General features: G+C 41.8%; 1 protein-coding gene across 4 annotated transcripts in view; it reads left to right on the top strand.

The window, feature by feature from the left end:
- The window catches only part of APLP2 (amyloid beta precursor like protein 2), a 60,272-nt gene that overhangs the window by 4,116 nt on the left and 32,365 nt on the right, over positions 1-23,791 (top strand). For all 4 annotated transcript variants that reach the window (XM_080649767.1, XM_080649768.1, XM_080649770.1 and 1 more), the window contains exon 2: positions 23,595-23,768. In XM_080649767.1, the coding sequence (XP_080505893.1) occupies positions 23,595-23,768 (174 nt within the window). The remainder of the gene's footprint in view (positions 1-23,594; positions 23,769-23,791) is intronic.

A 23,791-nucleotide genomic window follows, 5' to 3' on the forward strand; every position in this document is an offset into this window, starting at 1 on the left:
AAGTGGCATATATCATGCCCATTTACCTTTGGAAACTTCCTTGTGTATTTCCTAAGAACCAAGGACATTGTCTTACATAACCTTAGAATGGTTATCAACTTAATGAAATTTAACATTGATGCAATGATTTAATCAAATCAAATACTGTCTGTTTTCGTTTGTCAATTGACCCAATAATATAAAGCTTTTGAAAACATGGTTAAAGCTAAAGAGCTTTAGAATTCTTGGCAGAATATGTGAAAGGTTATTAATTTTCTCCAAATAGCAAAATCAGTTTTTTAAACTTCTCTGATATTGTTGACTTTGGAAAATAAAAAATTTAAAAACTTTTAACATTCTTTAATTATGTTATGTACCCTTACTGAATTCTCAGGCTTTTGCATTTTCTTCTCTTTTTAAAAAATATATTTTTATTGATTTCAGAGAGGAAGGGAGAGGGAAAGAGAGAGAGAAACATCAATGATGAGAGAGAATCATTGATCAGCTGTCTCTTGCATGCCCCACCCGGGATAGAGCCTGTTACCCAGACCTGGAATCAAACCATGACCTCCTGGCTCATAAGTCGATGCTCAACCACTGAGCCACGCCAGCCTGCATTTTCTTCTTGAAATAAGAACTTGAAGCTTAAATATTATATAGGTAGTGCTGTTCACTATAAAAATAAAAATAAATACATGTAAACATGAGAAATGAAAAAGAATCTGAAATCCTGTTACTCAGGGAAACCTCACGGCAAGCATTCTGGTGGTGCATAGCCTTCTGGATCTTTCAGATACAAACATTTTATATAAGTGGCATATGTTGCATATTGAAGCTGGTACCTAACAAGTATTAATTTGAATTGTCCTAAACTGAACTATTGGAAGAAAATAAAGTTACCTGTGTGATTAAAAAGTAGGGATAAAAATTTGCCCAGTCATTGTAGTCTCTATGGAGGGGGCAGTTTGAGAGAGAATTTGAAATCTCCCACAAACCAGTTTTCATGAGTTGTTTTTTTAAAATGAGATAAACTAGATTACTCTAATGCTTACTTATTTAGTGTAGTGTACCTTGATCTGTGGCCCGAGATGGAAGGAGAATCATGGAGGTGCATTCGGATAGAAATGAGTTCCAGTCCTTTGTTTCAAATATAACTAATAATGACTTTTGCTAAGGGAAGTTTTCTTCCATACGTACCATAAAGTCTCCTTTAATGACATCTTTTTAAGCATAACTGAAATCTACTTTTAAAATAGGAATTCTCATTTGTTATTCACACTACTGGTGTCACATGTTAAACAGCACAGCAGTAAGAACAGGTAATGCACAGTGCTTTTTACTCTAGTGAATGCCCTTGCTTTGATTCCGAGGCCCCACCCCAGGGATTCTCAGTGAGTGCATCTGGGATTCTCACTTCCAAACGCTTCCTAGGTGATTCTTCTGAGCAAGTAGAGAAAAACAAAACAAAACAAAGCTCCAGCAAATAAAAACCCAGTAGAACTCATTTGGGCACACTGTCTCATAAATGTTCCCAAGCAGTCTGGTGAATTAGGTATTCTTATCTCACCTAAAAATGGAGTCAGTAGAGGCCAAGGGTTTATGGTCGCGCATTAGGGCCAGGGTTGAGTCTGTTTGTCCTATTCTCAGTCTGTTGCTCTTTCTTTCCTCTACATCAGGATGTTTCATAATCTTCCCCTTTTGGCTGTGGATTTCCTTTTATGTATGTCTACCTATCTTTCCCAGGACCAAAAATCCTGATAGGAGTATTTTCTTTGAAAGAAACTAATTTCATAGAAACTACTACATATCATGAATTAAAATATGCCAAATGTTTAACAACGGTTATCTTTGAAGGATGTAAATACAGGGAATGCTGTGTTTTACATTTTCTATGGCTTTTTAAAAAACTTTTAGTGCCTTTTTTAAAAAAATTCTTACCAGAGGATATGTTTGACTTTAGAGGGAGACACACACACACACACACACACCCCCACCCCCCGAATGGTTATATGCACCCTGACCTGGGATTGAATCTGCAACCTAGATATGTGCTCTGATCAGGAATTGAACCCACAACATTTTTGGTCCCTGGGACGACGGTCTAATCAACTGAGCCACCCAGCCAGAGCAAACTTTTAATTTTAATGCCTTTTAAATATGCAGGTTCTTTTTTGTTTTGTCTTCTTAATCCTCACCCAAGGATATTTTTCTTTTTTTTTCTTTTTTAGAGAGAGAGAGAGTGGAAGAGGAAGAGGGAGGAGGAGAGAGAAACATTGATGTGAAAGAGACACATCGATTGGTTGTCTCCCGAACATGCCTTGACCGGGGCAGGGGATCGAACCTGCAATCCAAGTACATGCCCTTGACCAAGAATCGGACTCACAACCCTTCAGTTTGTGGGCCAACGCTCTTAAGCACTGAGTCACACTGGCCAGGGCATGTGCAGGTTATTTTTAAAAAATAATAATCTTGCTTCATCTTTGTATTCTGCAAAAAAAAAAAAAATTTAAGAAAATATGTGGAGAGTCTTATAAAACTCACGAGGTTATTTGGAAGAGAAAATACTACAGGTAACAGATTTACAATCACTGGCCTAGTTGATAGACAAAACATTGGGAAGAAGTTGATTCAGTAACCAATGACTGGGATACGTTTGTGGTCTAGAAAAAAGATAATCAGCATTTGGAGTAAGGCACCATAGGGGTGGTTTGTTGAGAGCACCTTTTTTTTTTTTTGGTTTTTTTTTTTTTTTTTTTTTGAGAGTACAACCTTTTCAGTCTGCCTTCACCTAAAGCCTCGTGATTGCAGCGTGGCTCTTCAGTTCCACAGGGCATGCTCTGATGTGTCAGCATCCAGGGCAAGAGACTGTCTCTTCTTTATATCTCCTTTTAAGAGTGAAGAAGCCTTTCTCCAAGCCCACCAGCACAAGACTCCCGCAATTCTTTTTTTTTTTTTTAATATATTTTATTGATTTTTTACAGAGAGGAAGGAAGAGGGATAGAGAGTTAGAAACATTGATGAGAGAGAAACATCGATCAGCTGCCTCCTGCACACCCCCCACTGGGGATGTGCCCGCAACCAAGGTACATGCCCTTGACCAGAATCGAACCTGGGACCCTTCAGTCCGCAGGCCGACGCTCTATCCACTGAGCCAAACCAGTTTTGGCAAGACTCCCGCAATTCTTATTGGGCAGAATTGTGTCAGATGCTCCTAGCCAAACCAGAGGGGAACGGGACCTCTGTGATCACTTAGGCTTCGGGTTGGGTTCTGTTGCGAAAGAGGGCTGTGGATATTGGGTAGATAACAACCCAGTGCTTATACAGTTTGGGTAGTTATATAGCTGGGCTAACTGGAAAGAAAAAGACCTAATTTTTTCTTACCAGGAGTATCTGTGAATTAAAAGGCGAAATGAGACCTTGGAGGAGACACACACACTGCAGTTATTAGGATCTTGGCCCTTCATTTTGAGGAATATTACATTCAGAATAAAATGGCTGGAATGATGAAGTATGTGAAAAATTGGATATGAGACATGGATGATAGCCTAGAGAAGGAGAAAACCTGAGATTTAGTGGTGGTGGTATAGAACATAGTATTTTTGAATATTTTAGACTTTGTTTCTGGAAGGCTAACTGATGACTTGCTTTGGTTGAAGCAGAATTTTTACCTGGAGAAATGAGCTGATGAGAGTGTAGGACCTTTTGTTTTACTCTTTTTAATTATGTACATTTCCAACATAATGTAGTAAGTATATAAAAGATACTCATATCTTTTGTTAAATTTTAACATTTCCATATTTGCCTTAGCCTTTCTTTTGGAAATAACTAAAGTATTATAGATATGGAAATAAAAACTACGATAGACCTTTAAACTTTTCCACCTCCCATTAACCTTCCTTCCAGAGGTAGCTCTTATTTTGAGTTGGGAGTTGAGCATTCCTATTCCTGTTTGCATGCCGAGAGAGAGCTCTGTCATCTCCTTGGATTCCAGAGAAACTTGCTCTGGCTCTTGGTTGTAATAAATATTGGTTTATCCGTGTAGTATTCATTGTTGGATGGTGTTTTGTGATATTTTAGAAGGTAAGGTGCCTAAGATACTTGAACTGTAAATAGAGGTAGTGCCATACTCCTGAACACACCCAGCATGCAGAGCACCATTTCTGGCCACCCAATATCAGAAGCCCCTGGGTATTTTTGAGTTTTTAAAATTTAAAAGTACACAAAAGAAAAAAATATATATCAGTGTGTTTTCATAAAACAATTTGTGCACCTACCACCAAGGTCAAGAAATAGAACATCCCCCCTCACCCTCTCCAGTAACTGTGACCGTGACTTTTATTGTATGTAATTGCTTCCTGCTTGTCTTTATAGTTTTACCGCCTAAGCATTCATTCCTTAACACCATGTTTGAGTTTTTTCCTGTTCTCTAGTTTTGTGTAAATGCAGTCCTTCAGTATGTATTCTTTAGTATCTGGCCTCTTTCACTAAACATGTTTTTGAGAGTCTGTATTGTTGAGTATAGCTGTGGTTCATTTGTTTCCATTGCTGTATAGTACTCCATTGTGTATGAGGAAACCACAATTTGTTCTGCTATTGATGGACATTTGGGATGTTTCCAGATTGAGGTTATTGAGATAATACTGTTCTCTGTGGCTTGCCTTTTCACTCTCTTAATGATGTCTTTTGAAGTTCTTAATTTTAATGTCTAATTTACCAGTTTATTTTCTTTTAAATTATTTTCTTTCAAAGCGATTTAAAATTACAGTAGGTGCTTTTTGTGTCCTATTTGAGAAGTCTTTTCCTACTCTGAGGACATAGCTATTATCCTACTGTGTTGTAGATTAGAAGCCTTTTGTTTTGCCTGTCACATTTGAAAGTACAGTTTACCTGGAACTGATTTTTGTTTAGTTATGAAGCATCAGTTTTTTTATTTCTCTTTTCTGTATGGATATCTAGCATAAACCAGCTTCACCATTTATTGTCAAGGTCATCCTTTTCTATTTTCCCATGACACCTTTGTTGTTAATATCTCTAGTGTATATGGATGAGTCTGTTCCAGGTCACTGATCCATTCTTTTGTATTAGCTCATCTGACGTTGATTCTTTCTAATGTATTTTTCATTTCAGTTTATTGTATTTTTCAGGTCTGTTGACTTTTTTTTTTTAGGTCTACTTAGTTCTTTATACTTTCTAACTCTTAGCTGAAATTCCAAGTTCCCATATTCCACTCTCTAGTATGGTGAGCAGTCTTATGACCATTTCTTTGAATTCTTTATTAAGTAAATTATTTATCTACATTTCTTATAAGAATTAGACAAAATAGCTATTTCTCCACATCTTGAAAAAAGTGGCCTTATGTAGAAGCGGCCTCTGTGTAGGCTCCGTGTGCCAGGTGGTTTTGGCAGGCCAGTAGGAACCGAGGGGGTGTCTAAGGTGTCAGGGCCACAGGCCTATGAGCAGGGGCAGCTCTGGATGGGGAGGTCAGGTGTAATAATGCCCTGTTGGTCCTACTTGCTCTGTTTGTTTGACTTAAAATGGGCAAGGGAGGTGTCTGGGAATGTGCTGCAGAGACTTGGCAGGCAGGCTAGAGCACCTCGATAGAGCCCCTGCCCACCCTATGGAGGTGGAGGCCGGCTTAAATCACCTTTAACCTGGAGTGTTCTCACACCCCTGAGAGCATCCGCAGCTCCTCAGCTTTCTCTGTACAAAGTGTTCTTGTGTAGAAGTGACCTCTGTCCAGGTGCTGTGCAGCCTGATAGTTTTGGGAAGCCAGTTGGAGCAGAGCAGGTTCTTACGATGCCCGAGGCACTGGTTTTCCAGACTGGGGTGGCTCCCAGCACAGAGGTCAGGACCCTGTTGTTCTGCTTGCTTAGGAGCCAGAGGCTCCAGGCATGGTAGCCAGGAACCCCCTGCATTTGATCTTGCACAAGAGCCAAAGCCCCCAAGTAGAGCTCCTGCCAGCCCTCAGTGGAGGGGACGTAAACAATGTCACTCCAGAGCCAGGGCAGCTCCCACAGTACCTCCCTCTCTAGTCCATCTCTTTTCTTGTTGTTCAGAAGCTGTTCATTCAGCCGTTTGTCTCACAGGAGAAATTGGTCTCTCTATTCATATATGTTTGAGTTTGCTCATGGAAGGGGGTGAGTTCAGGATCCGCCTGTGCCACAGCCATCTTGGGCCTCCTAATAGTCTTTTTAAATAATCAGCTTTGGGTTTTGTTGATCATGTCTATTGTCTGTTTATTTTAATTTTATTACTTCCTGCACATTATTTTCTTCTTTCTACAATTCATGGGATTAATTTGTTCTTTTCCTAACAATTTGAGATGACTGCTGAATTAAAATTTTTTCAACCTTCTTTTCTAATGCGTTTATGTAAAGCTATAAATTTTATTCTGAACAGGGCTTACGCTGCAGTTCACATGTTTTTTCAGGCTTTTACTTAGTTAATTTTTAAAATTGAGTTATAATTGACATAGAACATTTTGTAAGTTTAAGATGTACGGTGTGTCAGCATAAGAGTTGTTCAAACTGGTAGAATTTTAATGAGTTTATTTGAGCCAAACTTTCAAGATTTACTCTCAGCAACTTTCAGATATACAATGCAATATTATTAACTGTTGTCACTGGACTATTAAAAGTTTTGTACTTACCATTGTGTTACAGTTGCCTACAGTATTCAGTACAGTTACATGCTGTACAGGCTTGTAGCCTTACAGCCTAGGTGTGTAGTAGGCTCGACCATCTAGGATTGTGTACGTGCACTTTTGATGTTCCCACAGCATTCCTCAGCACCCATCCTGTCTTTAAGTGGTGCAGGACTGTATTTTTTAAATACTCCTCAGGTAATCAAATTTTCAGTGCGATTGAGAGCCTCTGATTTAGATTTACATATTCTCTTTGTTATTCTTCATGCCTCTTGTATCTCTGACCTTCTTTCTGGGATAAGTTTTTTCTTCCAAAACACACTTTAGAATCTTTTTAAGGGTAGGTTTTTTGATGACATTCTTTTACCAAATATCTGTCTCACTACCTTTCTTGCAAGATAGGGTCATTGGGAATAGACTTTCTTTCATCATTTTAAAGATCTTACTTTACTGCTCATATTTAATGAAACCAGTATCCTACTGTTGAATATAACCCACAGCTTGACTTAGCTGTCAGCATAGTTGTTGCTCCTTTAAAGGTAATGTGTTCTTTATCTCTGGCTACTTTTAAGCTTTTCTCTTTGAATCTGGTTTTTAGCATTTTTGCTGTCTGTAGCTAAGTGTGGATTTTAAAAAAATGTACAGTTGATCATGGGTGTGAGGGGCTACATCAGTTTTTGGAACATTTTGGAGTTCTATGGCAAAAATGTTTGGAAGAAAGGAAAGAGACAAAGTGACCAGAAGGGTAAAAAATGTCTTATACAAATATAGATAAGATTACATCATTTTATGTGAGCATATGTTGGCCAAGTAAAATTTTATGTTAAGTATTACTGAGATAGCGGCTTCTGTGATGTTAGATTACATACATTTGGAAATATCTGAAATCAATTTTTTTAACAGGGCCAAAGAAGTCACTTTAACCTAATATGAACATCTGTTTTCATCCTGGCATTAAGTATTACAAACGAATTGCAAACTTTTTTCCATTGAGCTTGTTAATAACTGTTCCCAAGAGATGAGCAGGGCAAAGGAAAATCATTCTAATACAAGCCAACGTGGATCACCCAAATTTGGCTTGGGTACTAGGTTACCAGATAGTATTACATACCTAAATAGCTGCTTGACTTGCCTGTTTCTGAAGGGTTCAAGGTGAACTATTTCTGATGACTTTGTAAGACTATTTAGAAGAAAAACAAGGGGGGATTTTTGTAGACAAAGTGTGTGTGCTAACACGTGCTGTTGAAAATTACTGAGGAGACTTTTTTTGGTAAAGGCACTATATATGTTGGCAAAAATAATTTTCTTCTTACAATGTTTGGATTGAATGTCATTTAGAGGCAGATCTAAGGACATGAATAATTGTAGTAGTGTTTTTTAATAAACCATACCATGTATATGTATATATACACATAGATACATATATATCATATATGTATTGTTGTGGATTGTAGTAATATATTAAAGAATAAAGACCAGTCCTGGCTGGTTTGGTTCAGTGGTTAGAGCTGTTGGCCAGCGGACTAAAGGGTCTCAGGTTCGATTCCAGTCAAGGGCATGTACTGTGGTTGCAGTCTTGATCCCTGGCCCCGGTTGGGGCTCAACCAGTGATGTGTCTCTCTCACATCAATATTTCTCTCTCTGTCTCTCCCCTTCCCTTCCACTCTCTCTAAAAATTCTCCGTGGGGATTAACCAACAACGAAAAGAATAAAGACCATTTGGGAGCTTTTAACTATAAAATACATAAAATGAATTTAACAAGGTAAGGTGGTTGTCATTTTTTTTTTAATCCAAAGTATAATGGTTTAGAATTTGCCAATGGTTGCCATGTGCTCACCTACTTTTTATTGATTTGCTTTTATGGAGTATCTGAATTCAAATAAAAATGTCATGTTACTATACAGAATAATTGTAAATGGCTATAAATCATTAAAGGAAGAAAGTTTTAGCACAAGGAATAGGATAGTTTTGATTACTCCAGGGGGAGAAAAGATTAGATGGATTTGAAGAAAATCCGTGTTCAGGGAAGGCTACAAGCACTGGTACAGAGACATCACAGAGTTGTCCAGGAAAACTAGTTGAAATTGGGAGGACTAAGTTCTGAACATGCATTTTTTTTTAATATATTTTATTGATTTTTTACAGAGAGGAAGGGAGAGGGATAGAGAGTTAGAAACATCGATGAGAGAGAAACATCGACCAGCTGCCTCCTGCACACTCCCCACTGGGGATGTGCCCGCAACCAAGGTACATGCCCTTGACCGGAATCGAACCCGGGACCCTTCAGTCCGCAGGCCGACGCTCTATCCACGGAGCCAAACCGGTCAGGGCTGAACATGCATCTTTGGGAAAATGCCTGGCTCCATTTTTGACATGACTGAGGCATTCAGGTGCTACAGTGAATTGGCAGTGAGAATCATCCAGGCTTGTAAACTTGAAGGAAATAATAAGGTTCTCAGAGCAACAAAGGAATACTCAGGCTTGCTCCAGAGAAGTTTGCAAGGAAAAGAAGTCCCCTTTCTGTACTTCACTAGATTTTTTTTTTAATATATATTTTTATTGATTTCAGAGTGGCCGGGAGAGGGAGAGAGAGAAAAACATCAATGATGAGAGAGAGTCATTGATCGGCTGCCTTCTGCATGCCCCACACTGGGGATCAAGCCCGCAACCCAGGCATGTGCCCTGACTGGGAATTGAACTGGGACCACCTGGTTCATAGGTCGAAGCTCCACTATTGAGCCACACCAGCCAGTCATACTTCACTAGATTTTGAAAAGCTTCAGCCACACTCACGCATAAAGGGATCATTCCAAAAGAGCTTCTGTGATCTAGATATGTATGTTTATAACAACATATGTGTCTGTTCTTTCTTCTCTTTATTTTCATATTTGTTCAGGAATAGACTTCCAATTTGTAATATTATGCCTATAGAAAATAGGGGTGTTAGTGTACCTTTCATTGTGGCTGCTTTTGACTGCCATTTAGGAAGCGATCAAACAGCAGTTGGGAATCTCTTGTGACACTTTGAGACTCTTTCCCTTTTTATTAGGGCTGTTTTGTTTATGTGCTGTCTCCCTACCATACCAAGCTTCCACACAGCTGAGGTCTTGGAGGACTTGTGACCCATTCATCTTGTTATCACTGGAGTCTAATATATATTTCATCTGTTCTGGTTGTTATTATTATTATTATTTATCTTTAGAAGACCTTTGGACTTTGGTCTGTGATGGTCAGAAGCCTGGAGAGGGTTTTTTGTTTGATTGATTGTTTCAGTCAGACATCCTATCTAATAAAGAGGGAATATGCTAATTAACCATCACTCTGTCACAAAGATGGCTGCACCCACAGCTGAGGCCAAGTTCCCATAAGGAGCCTTAACAAGCAATCAGCAGGGACCTGAGGCTATGCCCTCCCCGCCCCCGTGGGGCTTGACAGGGGACCTCAAGGTGCGCTTCCCGTCCTGGTGCTGGGCTAGGGGACCTCAGGCTGCTCCCCCCGCCCCAGTGCCAGGCCAGGGGACCTCAGGCCGCACTCCCCTGGGGGACCTCAAGGTACGCTTACTGTCCTGGTGCTGGGCTAGGGGACTTCAGGCTGCTCCCCCCACCCCAGCGCCAGACCGGGGGACCTCAGGCCGCACCCCCACCTGGCGGGGCTTGACAGGGGACCTGGCGCCACGGCCCCCACCCAGTGGGGCTTGACAGGCGACCTCAAGGTGCACTGCCTGTCCTGGTGCTGGGCTAGGGGACCTCAGGCTGCTCCCCTGGCCTGGCGCTGGGGCTGGGGGACCTCAGGCCATGCCACCCACCAGGTGGGGCTTGATAGGGGACTTCAGGCTGTGCCCCCCACCTCAGAGGACCTGAGGCTGCGCCCCCCTGCCTGGCGGGGCTTGACAGGGGACCTCAGGTGCACCCCCAGTGCTGGGTTGGGGGAACTCAGGCCGCACCCCCCGCCCAGGGGGGACCTGAGGCTGCACCCCCCCTGCCAATGGGGCTTGACAGGGGACCTGAGGCTATGCTCCCTGCCCGGCGGGGCTTGACAAGGGTGGGACTAGCCAGGTCTGGATCTATCCCAATGAGGGAGGTGGGGCCCGGCCGGGTCTGGGTCTCACGCGATTTTGAGGCGCGTGTGGGTGGGCAGGGACTTGACTCTGGGTCCCATGGTGTGCCCCAGACTCTGACAGGAGGAAGGTTTTCATATACATTTTACTAATTTTCTTTCATCTCTGACACTTCTATTATAGAGAAAGGACAAATAGCAATATTAAATTATTTCCTCTAATCCCCTTTTAATGTGCACGAATTTCATGCACCGGGTCACTAGTGAACATATAAGTGAATCTAAAGAGTTGGGGGTGGAGGCGAGAGTCTCCCTGTGTGTGTGTGTCCCCCTTCTCCCTGGTCTAGCAATTGGATAAAATAAGAACTTTGGCTCTTGGCACCTTACTCACTTACATAATCAATCTTTTTTAAGAAGAAATGTCTCTAGGTCCTTTTTTCTAATTCCTATTCCTTATTTTACTTGTAACCTCTTCAGACAGCCTTTGTGGCTCTCACCCACTTAACTCTTATCAACTTGAAGATTTCTCAATCCTCAAGGAACCATGTGAATGCATGCTTGCATCACCAAGAACGCTTGCTGGTCTTCATGATGGAAGAAAGGAAAGTGCATTTATGTTATTTCATTATTATTTTTTTGTTCATTTTGTTAATCCTCACCTGAGGGTATTTTTTTCCATTGATTTTTTTTTTTTTTTTCCCAGAGAGTGGAAGAGAGGGGCTAGGAGGGAAGAGATAGAGATAGAGATAGAGATAGAGTGAGAGAGAGAGAGAGAGACATGGGTTGATTGCCTGCCATACTTGGGGGCCGGGAATCAAACCTGCATCCCAGGTACTTGCCCCTGACAGGGTTCTATTCCCTTTTGATGCACGAGCTGACACTAACCACTGAGCAACACTGGTCAGGGGTAAAGTGCATTTAAATGGCATCTACAGGTGAAAGAAAAAAATCATTCAGGTCATGTCTTAGCACAGTGTTAACTGAACATTCAGCACAGCATGTCCAGTAGAAATAAATGCAAGGCGCATGTGCAATGTAAATTTTTCTAGTTAGCATTTTCTTTAAAAGCAAAAATAGATGAAATTAGTTTTAACAACATATGTTATTTAACTCATAGCTGATATATTATCATTTCTACATATATAATCATATTATAAAATCAACATGTAATATAATTAATGAGAAACTTGACGTTTTTCAATTTACATACTAAATCTTTGAAGTTCAGCATATATTTACCTTTATAGCCACATCTCAATTTGGATGCTAATCTTCATGGGAAATACTTGATCCGGCAGACTCACCTTCTGTCTGTACTCAGTGTCTCTTGGGCTCAGAGTGGCCTTGTTTCTGTCACTTTTGCCACATTGAAGTGACTAGTGCTCCATAACCTTGGGAAATCGTGGGCTGGCATTTCAGTTGGTACTGCTTTATCTCCTGGTTTTTCTCCCTCAGCAATGGACTTCCTGTACACCTTAATGTTGATAGTTCTTTTTTAAAATATATTTTTATTGATTCTAGAGAGAAGATGGGAGAGGGATAGAGAGATAGAAACATTGATAAGAGAGAAACATCAATCAGCTGCCTCCTGCGTGCTCCCCTACTGGGGATCGAGCCCAAAACCTGGCATGTGCCTTAAATGGGAATCAAACTGGTGACCTCTTGGTTCATGGGTTGATGCTCAACCACTGACCCATACCATCTGGGCAAATGTTGATATTTCTTGTGATTCTGTCCTCCATTTCAACTGCAGTCTCCCCAGATGATCCTGCCTAATCTCTGGGTTTAAAATTCTTTCAGCTTGGTACTGAATTGCAAATTCATAATTCAGCCCATAATTGCAAATTCATAATTCCAGCTCGGGAGTTCCTGACCTATATTTTTGTCTGGGAAATATCTCCACTATTGCCACTTGGATAACCTTTGAGTACTCAAAATACAGTGCACCCACATCTGAAACCTGACATCTGACCACCTCCCAACCCGTGGGGCCGAGGACTGCATTCTCCTGTGAGCCTCGTGTTAACGTGACTTTTCAGGCTGTGTACGTGGATTCACTTGGCAAAAAAATCCAGACTTGCCATACTGCATATGCTTCTTTTTTAAAGTTTAATTTGGCATTCATTGTTGATCTACTTTGGTGTAAATGATTACCGTTTATTCTAGGTGCTGTTTCCAGATACTGTGTTTAGAAAACAGATGAGGGTCTCCCTTTGAGGACTGACTTACATTCTAATGGAGGGAGCTGGACAGTGCAGGTAGTTTCAGATTGTTGGGGAGTGGAGGGGGACAGTGAGGGCGGGGGGAAGGCAGCCATAGCCATGGCTTGGGGACTGTCCTCAGGAAGGCCTCAGGATGCACATTTTGGTCTTGAAAGGTGAGACTGTGTCTGTCTCTTCAGGAAGAGCAGGGGAAGGGAGTTCTAGGTGGAGAAACTTGAGGTTGGAAAGACCCTGGCTGGTGTGTGGACACAAGGACTCAGGGAGGGTGGTGCTGAGCACGAGGCTGGGTGATGGAGTGAGGCAGGGGTCATTGGTAAAGGGTGGGAATCCCTTGGACTCAGAAGAGTGATGTGTGCTGAGATCATTTAGAGTGCGTGTGAGAACAGATCGTAGAGGGCAGGAGTGTGGCCACAGCTCCCCAGAGGCCACCTGACAAGGAGAACAGTAGTGCTGTTGTACTTTCCACTGTGGGTGTGGGTGTGTTTGCGCACATTTACATCCTTCTTAGTCATTCTTTTTACTGGATGTAGCTTTTCTTCTCCTTTATGCATTTATTTAGTAGTTAGGTGGCTTGATCCTAGGGAGGCCCTGAGCAGGTCTGCCTAGGACTGGCCTGTAGCGAGTGGGTTCGTCACAGCACGAGTCCACGTGATTTTGAGAGTATGTTGTTAAAGCTGGGGACAGTGAAATAGGGGAGGGCTTAACAGGGGTGGGCAAACTTTTTGACTCGAGGGCCACAATGGGTTCTTAAACTGGACCGGAGGGCTGGAACAAAAGCATGGATGGAGTGTTTGTGTGAACTAATATAAATTCAAAGTAAAGGAGCGGAGGGGAGAGCAAGAGAACCGGATAGAACAGCCGGATCCGGCCCGCGGGCCGTAGTTTGCCCACGGCTGGCTTAGCATAAAAGAAGCAACAGGAGAGCCTAGGCGGGGTTGCTTTGGCTCACTGGGAAGTCAGAGAAAAGGGGGCCTCGGAGACAAGTTCAGGGGGTTAGCCTGGGATGAGCTGCTGTTACCCATCGCTCCCCTGGTTGCAAGTCTCCTGGAGTCCCTTTGGGTTTAGGAGATGCACGCCTGTGGAGGGAAGAAGAGGGGAAGGGAAAGTGCTGGCATGCTCCTGGGCGGGAGAGTGCTTGCTGGGTCCTTTGCTTTGTTTTGAGGGTTTTTAAAGGCTGGGAGTTTAGGGGAGAATTTCAATAGAATAGTCATCAGCTTTTCCAGGTATATCCTTTTAGGGTCGTAGTCTCCACTGATTGGTCAGTTCCAGGGCAGGGGTCATGAGCCATTGCAGCTGGTCCTGGCATCACCCACCTGGTTTTGCTGCTTTTCTGGGCCTGGAGCTAAAGTACACTTGAGGCCTAGAAGTTACTTCTAGGAAGGTGACCTTCTGGATCTGGCTGTAAATTGCTTGGCCAGTTTGTTCAGCTGTCTTAGTTTCCCCATTCTACTTGCCAAGGAATTTTCCCAGCTTCTGACTATCTATCCTGCCTCAGTGGCAGCATGCAATACACATACTGACCAGCAGCTCATACTAGCTTTATTACTTTATTTTTAAAATTGCTGATAATTACAATAATGCACATGGATGGGCATGGGTCCCAGACAGGAAGCATTATTGTATGCAAGCAGATCTGGAGTGAGCTGATAATACAGCCTGTATTTACTTTCAGATTTAGATGCTGTGTAAATCATAGGAAAGATGCCTTTTGACTGCTTTGAACTAGGAGAGGGTGGGGCACTTTCATATTTTTGTTACTTTTACGGTTGTTTTGTTGGATATTAGTAGTTAAAAGTGAGCTCTAGCCGGTTTTGCTCAGTGGATAGAGCGTCAGCCTGCGGACCGAAGAAGGGTCCCGGGTTTGATTCCGGTCAAGGGTACATACCTAGGTTGCAAGCTTCATCCCAGGCCCTGGTCAGGGGAATGTGCAGGAGGCAGCCAATCCAACCAATCTATGTGTCTCTCTCACATCAATGTTTCTCTCTCTCTGTCTCTCCTCCTCCCTTCCACTCTCACTAAAAATCAGTGGGAAAATATCCTCAAGTGAGGATTGACAAATAAAATAAAATAAATAAAATAAAAATAAAGAAGTTTAAAGTGAGTTGTGACATCAAGATTGGTATCCGAATATTGCTTGCACCTAGTAAATATAGCAAAACATTTAGCAGAATAGCATGTAGAAATTGCTACCTGTGTTTTAAAATAGAAATTCGCCTCTTTCTGCCCTGTGAAAGTCATTTGGCAGATTGTCTTATTTTGTACTTATAAACAAAGATAAGGGTTATTCACTTAAGAATTTCTGCCCTTTCTTGCCTTTTGGCATCAGAGAACCTTAGAGAGTTTATAATAAGCCTTTGGTTTTCATGGGCTAGTAAAAACTAAGAAAAAAATTTTTAGAAAGGTAAGGCTGTCAATTCTTAATATTACAGAATATTATTTTAAAACAGACTACCCATTCACTGTTGGGGCCATTTTATGAAAAACATTTGAAAGCAGAAGGTGGAAAGGAAGTAATGTTAGAATTCGGGACAGTCATTTCTCAAGAGAGAACAGTTAGCAATTCTGTTGTCCTCTAATCATGTGTGCACACAAATGCACTCTAGACCTTCTTATTCTTCAGGAGGCCACTGAAAACCTGTTGCAGACCTTACTAGCCCCCTAGTGAATGTCAGGGAACGCCTGCTTTAACACAGCAATAAAAACCATTCTACACGTTAAAACATGAATGTTTTCAGCTGCATGGGTTATTTCCTTTGCCTGGATGTATTAAAAGGAAAGGGATCCAGTGGAATTGAGATCTCTGACGTTGGCCTTCCATGTTTGTGGTTGTCACTTTTTTTTTTTTTAGTTGATTTTAGAGGGAGGGAGGAGGAAAGGGAGAGAGAGAAACATCGATGTAAGAGACACATTGGTTGCCTCTGTGTATGTGCCCTGACCGGGAATCCAACCCACAGCCTTTTGGTGTAGGGGATGACTCTCCACCCACCTGAGCCACCTGGCCCGGGCTGTAGGTGTAACATCTGGAAGTCAGATAGAGCTCTGCAGCCAAAGCAGACGTGTTGGATAGTTTCCCAACGTAACCTTGGTAAATTGACTAGGTTGACTATTTATTTTAGTGAGATGGGTCTGTCTGAATACTTCTTTAAAAGGTGTAAGTTATTACATTTCAAGTACATGAAATTTTGAAATATGCTAAAAAAACTTACCTAATTTTTAATGGCTGTGAAATTGCATTTAATAAACACAGTATCACAGAGCTTCAGATCAGCCAGAAGTATGTTTATAATTTCTGATAATATTGCCAAGTTTGTGCTTGGAATTCCACAGAAAACCTCCCATCAGTTATATTTCTATCGTCTGTGACTCAATAGTAATGATTTAGAATGAACGTATTTAATTATTAATATTTAATCAGCAATACTTCTGGGTGTTTTTTAACTTGAATCATTTTACCCTTTGAAGGTTTAGAAAGCGCATCCCTATATAAACTCCCCCGGGCTTGCACACACTTTATTTAGTACGTTCGTAGTAAATAATTTTTTAAGTAATACTGGCCCTTGAGTTCAAAGGTTAAGCCCAAGTTCACACCATTAAGATCATCTTATATTAATGCTCAAGCCTCCTGGCTTTTTGACCTCTGCGTTCAGAGTATGACAGATTGCTGCTTAGCTTTGGAATCATGCAGAATCTCACTCAAGGAAGCCTCTTTGTTTCCCAGCCATGTTTCTTAGATGTCAGGAGTTTTTGGAAAGTGGAGTTCTGTCTGTTGTAATGTGAACCAAAGTCCAAAGTTAATATTGTAGGTGTCATTTATTGTAATATCTAAAATTTGGGTAATGCCATATTTAGATTGCACACAAGTGATAGCTAAGATCAAGAGAGTGAGGAAATAACTTCCATGAGGTGGCATAGCTCAGTGGTGGGCAAACTGCGGCTCGCAAGCCACATGCGGCTCTTTGGCCCCTTGATTGTGGCTCTTCCACAAAATACCACGGCCTGGGCGAGTCTATTTTGAAGAAGTGGTGTTAGAAGAAGTTTAAGTTTAAAAAATTTGGCTCTCACAAGAAATTTCAATCGTTGTACTGTTGATATTTGGCTCTGTTGACTAATGAGTTTGCCGACCACTGGCATAGCTGGTAAGTAGAGGGAATATCCCTTAAGAAGACACACTTAGAGAAATAATTTACATAGTGCTTTTTAAAAAAATCACAACAGTGACTTAATAGTAACTGCAGATTCGTGCTGACACCACTTGTCAGCCAATCGAAAGCCAGACCGGATCCAGGAAGCTAGCAAGCCAGCAGCTCCCGGTGATTTTCCTTTAAATAAATAGGCCAGCATTAAAATATTCATGTAAACATTTGGCAACTGAATTCCCACAAAATGAAATGCGGAGCGTTATTGCAGCCTGCTCGAGGCATGTTCCGTTTACTCTGTAAAAAAGCAACGTGCAGTCCTTTAACCCCATTTCATGCTCTCCTGGCTTTGGGGATGACTGGCCACGTGAGGATCTCACGTGTTCTTTGGTCCCTGGGTGCCCGTGGTTTAAGCCCCAGTTCTGTGTAATGGTAGCCACAGAGAATTAAGTCCGTAGGAACCAGCCCCATGATAACCAGGCTCACATTTGAGTGCTTGCTCTGAGGTCGGCATCGTGCTTAGTGCATTACCTTCATTTAATCCCCACAGCAAGCCTGGGAGCAGTGTGCATGTTAGCAGCCCTGTTGTACGATAGAGCGGCACATCGCACACTTCTTCTGAGATCAGAAGTGGGGTGAGCAGATGCCTGATGGTTGGACAGGGCACGTCCCTCGTGTCGTCCTACCTGTGGGAATCGTTTTGTTTTTTTTAAGGATTCCTATTTTACTATGGGACATTGGAAAGAAACAGGAGGCAGTAAAAAACATTAGAATTTTAGGTCCATAAACACTGTTCTGCATCTTTTTTTTTTTTTTAAATATAAAAGTACCAGATGTGTTTTTCAATAACTTCTTTTATAAAAGACTTCCTGCTCATCTCAGAGACACATGCGTAAAGAAGACCTCACGTAAATCTCGGTGCTTGGATCCTTACCAGTGTAATCCAGATGGACAACTTACCGGGCCCTGTCAAAAGCCGAAGAGACCTCTTAAAACACTTCTAGTCTCTGCAGTGATACCTCATCTATGCTTTAATATTAGAGCTCTAATAAAAGCAGGGATTGTATAAATTACTGCCTGTGAAAATCGTACATAATAGCTGCTATATGTCAGTGGAAGAATATTGACCTTTTATATTTGGAATTTTTCTCTCATAACCCTAATTCACCAGCTTCTAATTAGAAGTTCAAATGTAAAAAGAGGTCAGTGATTTTCAACCGGTGTGATGAAAACTCACTTTTAAGAATAGGTTTTGCTTCGTGTGCTAGAAAACGCTTGACAAGAAAACTGCTATTTTATTCAATAGCGGGTTAAAGTGTTTGAAGCGTGGATCTTCGTTTTTTTAATTGAAAGCTTCACTTTTGTACAGCTGATGAAGATACTTTAAAGGCTCCAAACTAGGCACCCTTTGACAGTAATAAGAGTGGACTTTCTTATGTCTTAGGCTCTGAGCAGAACTGTTATTGTCCTCCCATTGGAGAGAAATAAGACTTAATGTTTGTACACATGGCATTTTACCACTTAGAATGTGTGCTCATGTGTTCAGAATAAAACAGTATGTTTTTTTAGGTATTGGGCCTGCTCTGATTATACTTACTCTTTGTCCTTCTCTTTGACAAATTGAATCCATGTAATCATGAGTGAAATTCAGGCAGGCAATCAACAGGATTAAAAAACCAAAACCAGTTTATTTTGAACTAATTTTAGAGTGTTTTTTAAAAGTTGCAAAAATACTACAGAGAGTCCCCTATACCCTTATCCCACCTCCCTTAATATTAACATCTGATATAACCACAGTGCAGCTATCAAAATGCAGGATTAACGTTGGTACAGTGCTATTAACAGATTTACAGCCCTGAGTTCAATAACTCCTCCAGTTCTCCCATTAAGGTCCTGTCCCTGTTTCAGGCTCCCACCCCCCCGCCCTTGCATTTACTTGTCATTTCTCCTTAGTCTTTTCCAGTCTGTAAGTCCCTCTGTCTTGCCCACGTCTTTCCTGTTGGTATTCTTAAGTGTCTTATTGCTGGTAAGGTTAATGTTGGTGCCTCCACTGTGAAGTAATTTGTTTCCCTTTTTGTAGTTAGTAAATATCTTGGGGACCTATCTTGACACTATGGATTTTGAGTCATTTTAATGTACAAATCACTAGCATGCAAATAGTAAATAGATGTTGCAAAGGTGCTTACCATTGCTGTATTGCTCAGTATTTATAAGAACTAGAACTGAGTTAACTTGACTTTCCAGGGTGAAGCTTGGACACCTGAGAGGCTGGATGCAGCACCCTCCTGTCCAAGGAGACATGATTCACTCAATCATAGGATGGAACCCTCCTCTGTAGAAAGAAGCAGCTCCCTCCCGGCAGGCACCCTCACAAACCCTAGAACAGCCGTGGGCAAACTACGGCCTGTGGGCCGGATCCAGCCCGTTCGGCTGTTCTATCCGGCCCGCGGAGCCTAAAGAGCGAAGGGTTCTCTTGCTCTCCCCTCCGCTCCTTTACTTTGAATTTATATTAGTTCACACAAACACTCCATCCATGCTTTTGTTCCAGCCCTCCGGTCCAGTTTAAGAACCCATTGTGGCCCTCGAGTCAAAAAGTTTGCCCACCCCTGCCCTAGAACCAGATTAGATTCTGGGGCAGTAGCTTCAGTGAGGGAGGAAGTAATGGGCTTGCTTATTTGCTTGGATTGGGAGCGCTGCACCTGTCCTGAGTGGCTTTGTGAAAGGAGGCGGGGCTTAGCTGGGGTGTGGGGTGCAACTCTCCAGTGATGATTAAAGGGTTGGGGATAAGTTAGGTTCAGACTTAGAATTATTTATTGCCTTAAGCCATTTCAGGTTTTCAACCAATTTACTAGAAACACTTTTTATTTACCAAGTTGAATTTCTGTCCTTAAATAGCTAAACTCTCTTTCCTGATCCAAATTAATACAATGGAATTTCTTATTAAGAATGAATTATTAAGTAAAATGGAAGCACTGGGCTAGGATAGCAATTGATGTAATTTGTTTTCAAAGCCTTCAAAGTGCTGCAGCATGCTTAGATCACAGGCACTGGCTTAAGTGCCAAAGCAGGGGCATTAATTTCCTTTCGGAGTGGATTCCAGGTTCACAGGATGTCAGAACTGCTGACTTGGCAGTGACGCCCCATTTGTAACATGTTAGATTAGGAACCAGATTGATTTATACGTTGATGTAATGGATCAAGGCACAGTGTGCGCTTAAGAAAATGGAGAGCCCATTAAATCAGAGCATTTTCAAAGTGAAGAAGTACAAACATAAAAAAGATCTGATTATACTCTAGATAAGGTTGGGGTATGTTTGATTAGTTGATTTCTAGACATGGTCCACAGAGGCTTTTTATATTTCAGATGATACCTTCTTGAGAGTCTCTTATGACCACAAGGATTAATCTTTCTGAACTCAAAAGTGAATCACTACAGTGTATTAGCTGTCTGGAATGGTTCCAGTTACTCTCCTTTTTCTTGGTGGTAACTGATGTGAGGGTGTCGCTGCTTAGCTGCCTCTTCCTGTTGCTTTAACCTCTGGTATTTTAGATTCTCTTTAGGGAAGGGAATGCTGACCATCTCAGCACAGAGATCAAGTGCACTTACCACTGCTGTATTGACCTCAGCGGTTGACCCATACACTGAACATTTATGCAGTTGGAACTCTTGCGGTCTTTTCTCTAACAGCCATAATGAGTAACGCGTGGAACATAATCTTCGGTGCTGATAAATAAATGGCTGCCTGCACAGTTCCGACCACTCCACAGCTGTGCCTTGGGTGACCTCACATAACTAACTGACCCTGTGTCTTATGTGTATTCATTTTTGGAATCTAAGAGGTAAATCCCCACCCCCACTCCCCACTTGAAAGATTGCACATCACACCCAGAACTCAATTTGTTTAATAGCTGTTTTTAATGTTAAATATATACAAGGCCAGCCCTGGCTGGTGTGGCTCAGTTGATTGAGTGTGGTCCTATGCACCGAGAGGTCCCCACTTCCATTCCCAGTCAGGACACATGTCCAGGTTGCGGGTTGCGGGCTGGATCCCCAGTGGGGGGCATGCTTAGATATGGCTCCAAAAGAAGAAAGGCCACCACAAGAGGCATTTTGGTGCATGTCTTGAACTCATTGTGAGAATTAACACATTTGTCTTGTGCATCCTTTTACCATCTAATAAATACCATTAGTGTTCTTTTAAATGTTTTTTGCTTTCTTTGGGGGAAGTAGGACTCAACACCAATCTGTAGCTTCACATGCAGTTATACTGAAGGCATAGGATCTTCCTTCTACTTTAATAAGTGACTATCATCACAGGGTTACAGTCAATTCTAGTTCATAAAGTTGCAAATTGTTCTCCTGATTGGATTTAATAGGTAGTTTTCAACCCAGATTGATGTAGGCAACATTTTACTTCAAATTCCCTTTCTCCCAGCTGTCCAACAAGTGTTTGTGCTTCCTTCTCTTGTACTAGTGGAGAGCTGGCTAATTTTCATAAGTATCACAACAAAAGGTGTAGGATGGTAAATTTGTCCTGGAAAAAGATCATAATGTATTTCAAAATCTAATGTAGGCCAAAACCGGTTTGGCTCAGTGGATAGAGCGTTGGCCTGTGGACTGAAGGGTTCCGGGTTCAATTCCGGTCAAGGGCATGTACATTGGTTGCGGGCACATCCCCAGTGGGAGGTGTGCAGGAGGCAGCTGATCGATGTTTCTCTCTCATCGATGTTTCTAGCTCTCTATCCCTCTCTCCTCCTCTCTGTAAAATATCAATAAAATATATTTTTTTAAAAAATCTAATGTAGGCTCTTGATGGGGAGGACCATTCACGTCTGTGTCGTCCATCAGCATAGATAAGTAAGAATTGCTTGGAAAGCACACCTTTTCCATGTACTCAAGCCAGGTCTACCTTTCTGTTATAAAAAACCATTTTATTTTCATTGCTGTCTTTAAAAAGAACAATAGAATAGCCTTGGCCAGGTAGCTCAGTTGGTTAGAGTCCCAATACACTGAAGTTGTGGGTTCAATTCCCGGTCAGGGCACATACAAGAATCAACCAGTGAATGCATAAATGAGTAGAACAACAAATCTCTCTCTCCCTTCCTTTCTCTCTCTGAAAAAATAGAACAATATAATCATGCAATTTAACCCTACTCCTCCCTCCCCAACCCAAGTTTTAACATTTTTTAAAAAGCTGTTTAATTTTATTTTGAAAGAACTTCCACTAGGAAAGACCATACAGCTCCCCTGTGGATACAGCCATCAGTGTTGGCATATTTCTAGGTGTTGGGATGCCTGTGCTTTTTTCCTGCTGCCAGAGACTTTGCAGGAGCCTTACTGTCCTCATGCCTAGATGTTATTTCTCACCTGTAACTTATGCATAGTTAATGGCTGTGATCTTTTGCAAAGAAGAGAATACTAGCCAAAAAAAAAGACTTTCTGCAATAGTTGATTATTTTTAACTAACACAAGGTAAAATTGTTCATGAAATCCCTTTTAGTGTTCTGTTTCCATGAATGACACCATCACTTCTTAAGTAACACTAGCCAGATTTGTCATCTTCCTCTTCCTCATCCCCCTGGCTAATCCGTCACTAGGTCTTGTTTGTTTTGCTCTCTGTGATCTCTTGAGTCTGTCTCTCCATCACCCTCCTTTAGCTCAAGCTGTCAGAGCTCACATTTGGACTGTGCAACTGCAGCTTCCTGAGCCGTCGCCCTGCATATACTCTGGGTTCCTTTCAGTCTGTTCCTCACCCTCAAGCAGAGAAAGCATCAGAGCTGCATTTTGAACATACTGACTTTGTGCTTAAAACCTCTCCACGCTTCCAGTGATAAGGACCAAAGTCCTTTCTTGGTCTGCAGACTGTCCAGTCTGTCCCTGTATGTTCCCCTCCCACCTGTACCACTCTCCACTTCCAGTGCTCAAAGCTCTGCTCTACTCAGGTGCCATTCTCTCCAGGAAGCTTTCCTGATCATCTCATCCGAGCCCAGGGCCGATTCCCTTTTTCTGTGCTTCTTCAGTGCTGTGTTCTTTTCCTCCTTAGGGTGTCTGGGCATGTGATCACCCTTTTGGGTGTATGGACTGCTGCTCTAGACTGCAAGCCCCATGAGAGTGGGGTCTTAGCTTTCTGCTCACCAGAGAGTGTCCTACGCATTTAGCTTGTTGATTTGCATCATAGTAGCTGCTCAGTAAAATTTGTGTAAGTGAATTGAATAAAATTACTGGAGCTTTAGACATGTTATGCTTTTGTGGTTCGATATATTAAGGAACAGAAAGTAGATTTGCTTTGTAATAGAGGAGACCGCAGTTATGTTATAGGTTCCCAGTCAGAAGTATCCAGATAGGGAGTGGGGGCTAAATTTCCCATTGATCTTTCACTCTGATCACGTACATCCAGAGGTCATTTTTATTCTGGGTTAGCTCCTGGGAAAGGGATTTGTCTATGACATAATAGTTACAGTGAAAACTGATCGGCTCTGCTGTCACAGAAAACTGAATATGACTTCCTTTGTGTGGCCTTTTTGCAGTAAACGTGTTTTCTGCCCCCCTTTCGTAGGCTCTTGCAGCCAATGCTGGAACAGGATTTGCTGTCGCCGAGCCTCAGATTGCAATGTTTTGTGGAAAGTTAAATATGCACGTGAACATTCAGACCGGGGAATGGGAACCTGACCCAACAGGCACCAAGAGCTGCTTTGGAACAAAAGAAGAAGTTCTTCAGTACTGTCAGGAGGTAAGAGTGTTGCCAGAAACTTA

Source organism: Plecotus auritus (genome assembly GCF_963455305.1).
Source record: "Plecotus auritus genome assembly, chromosome: 13".
Lineage (NCBI taxonomy): Eukaryota > Metazoa > Chordata > Mammalia > Chiroptera > Vespertilionidae > Plecotus > Plecotus auritus.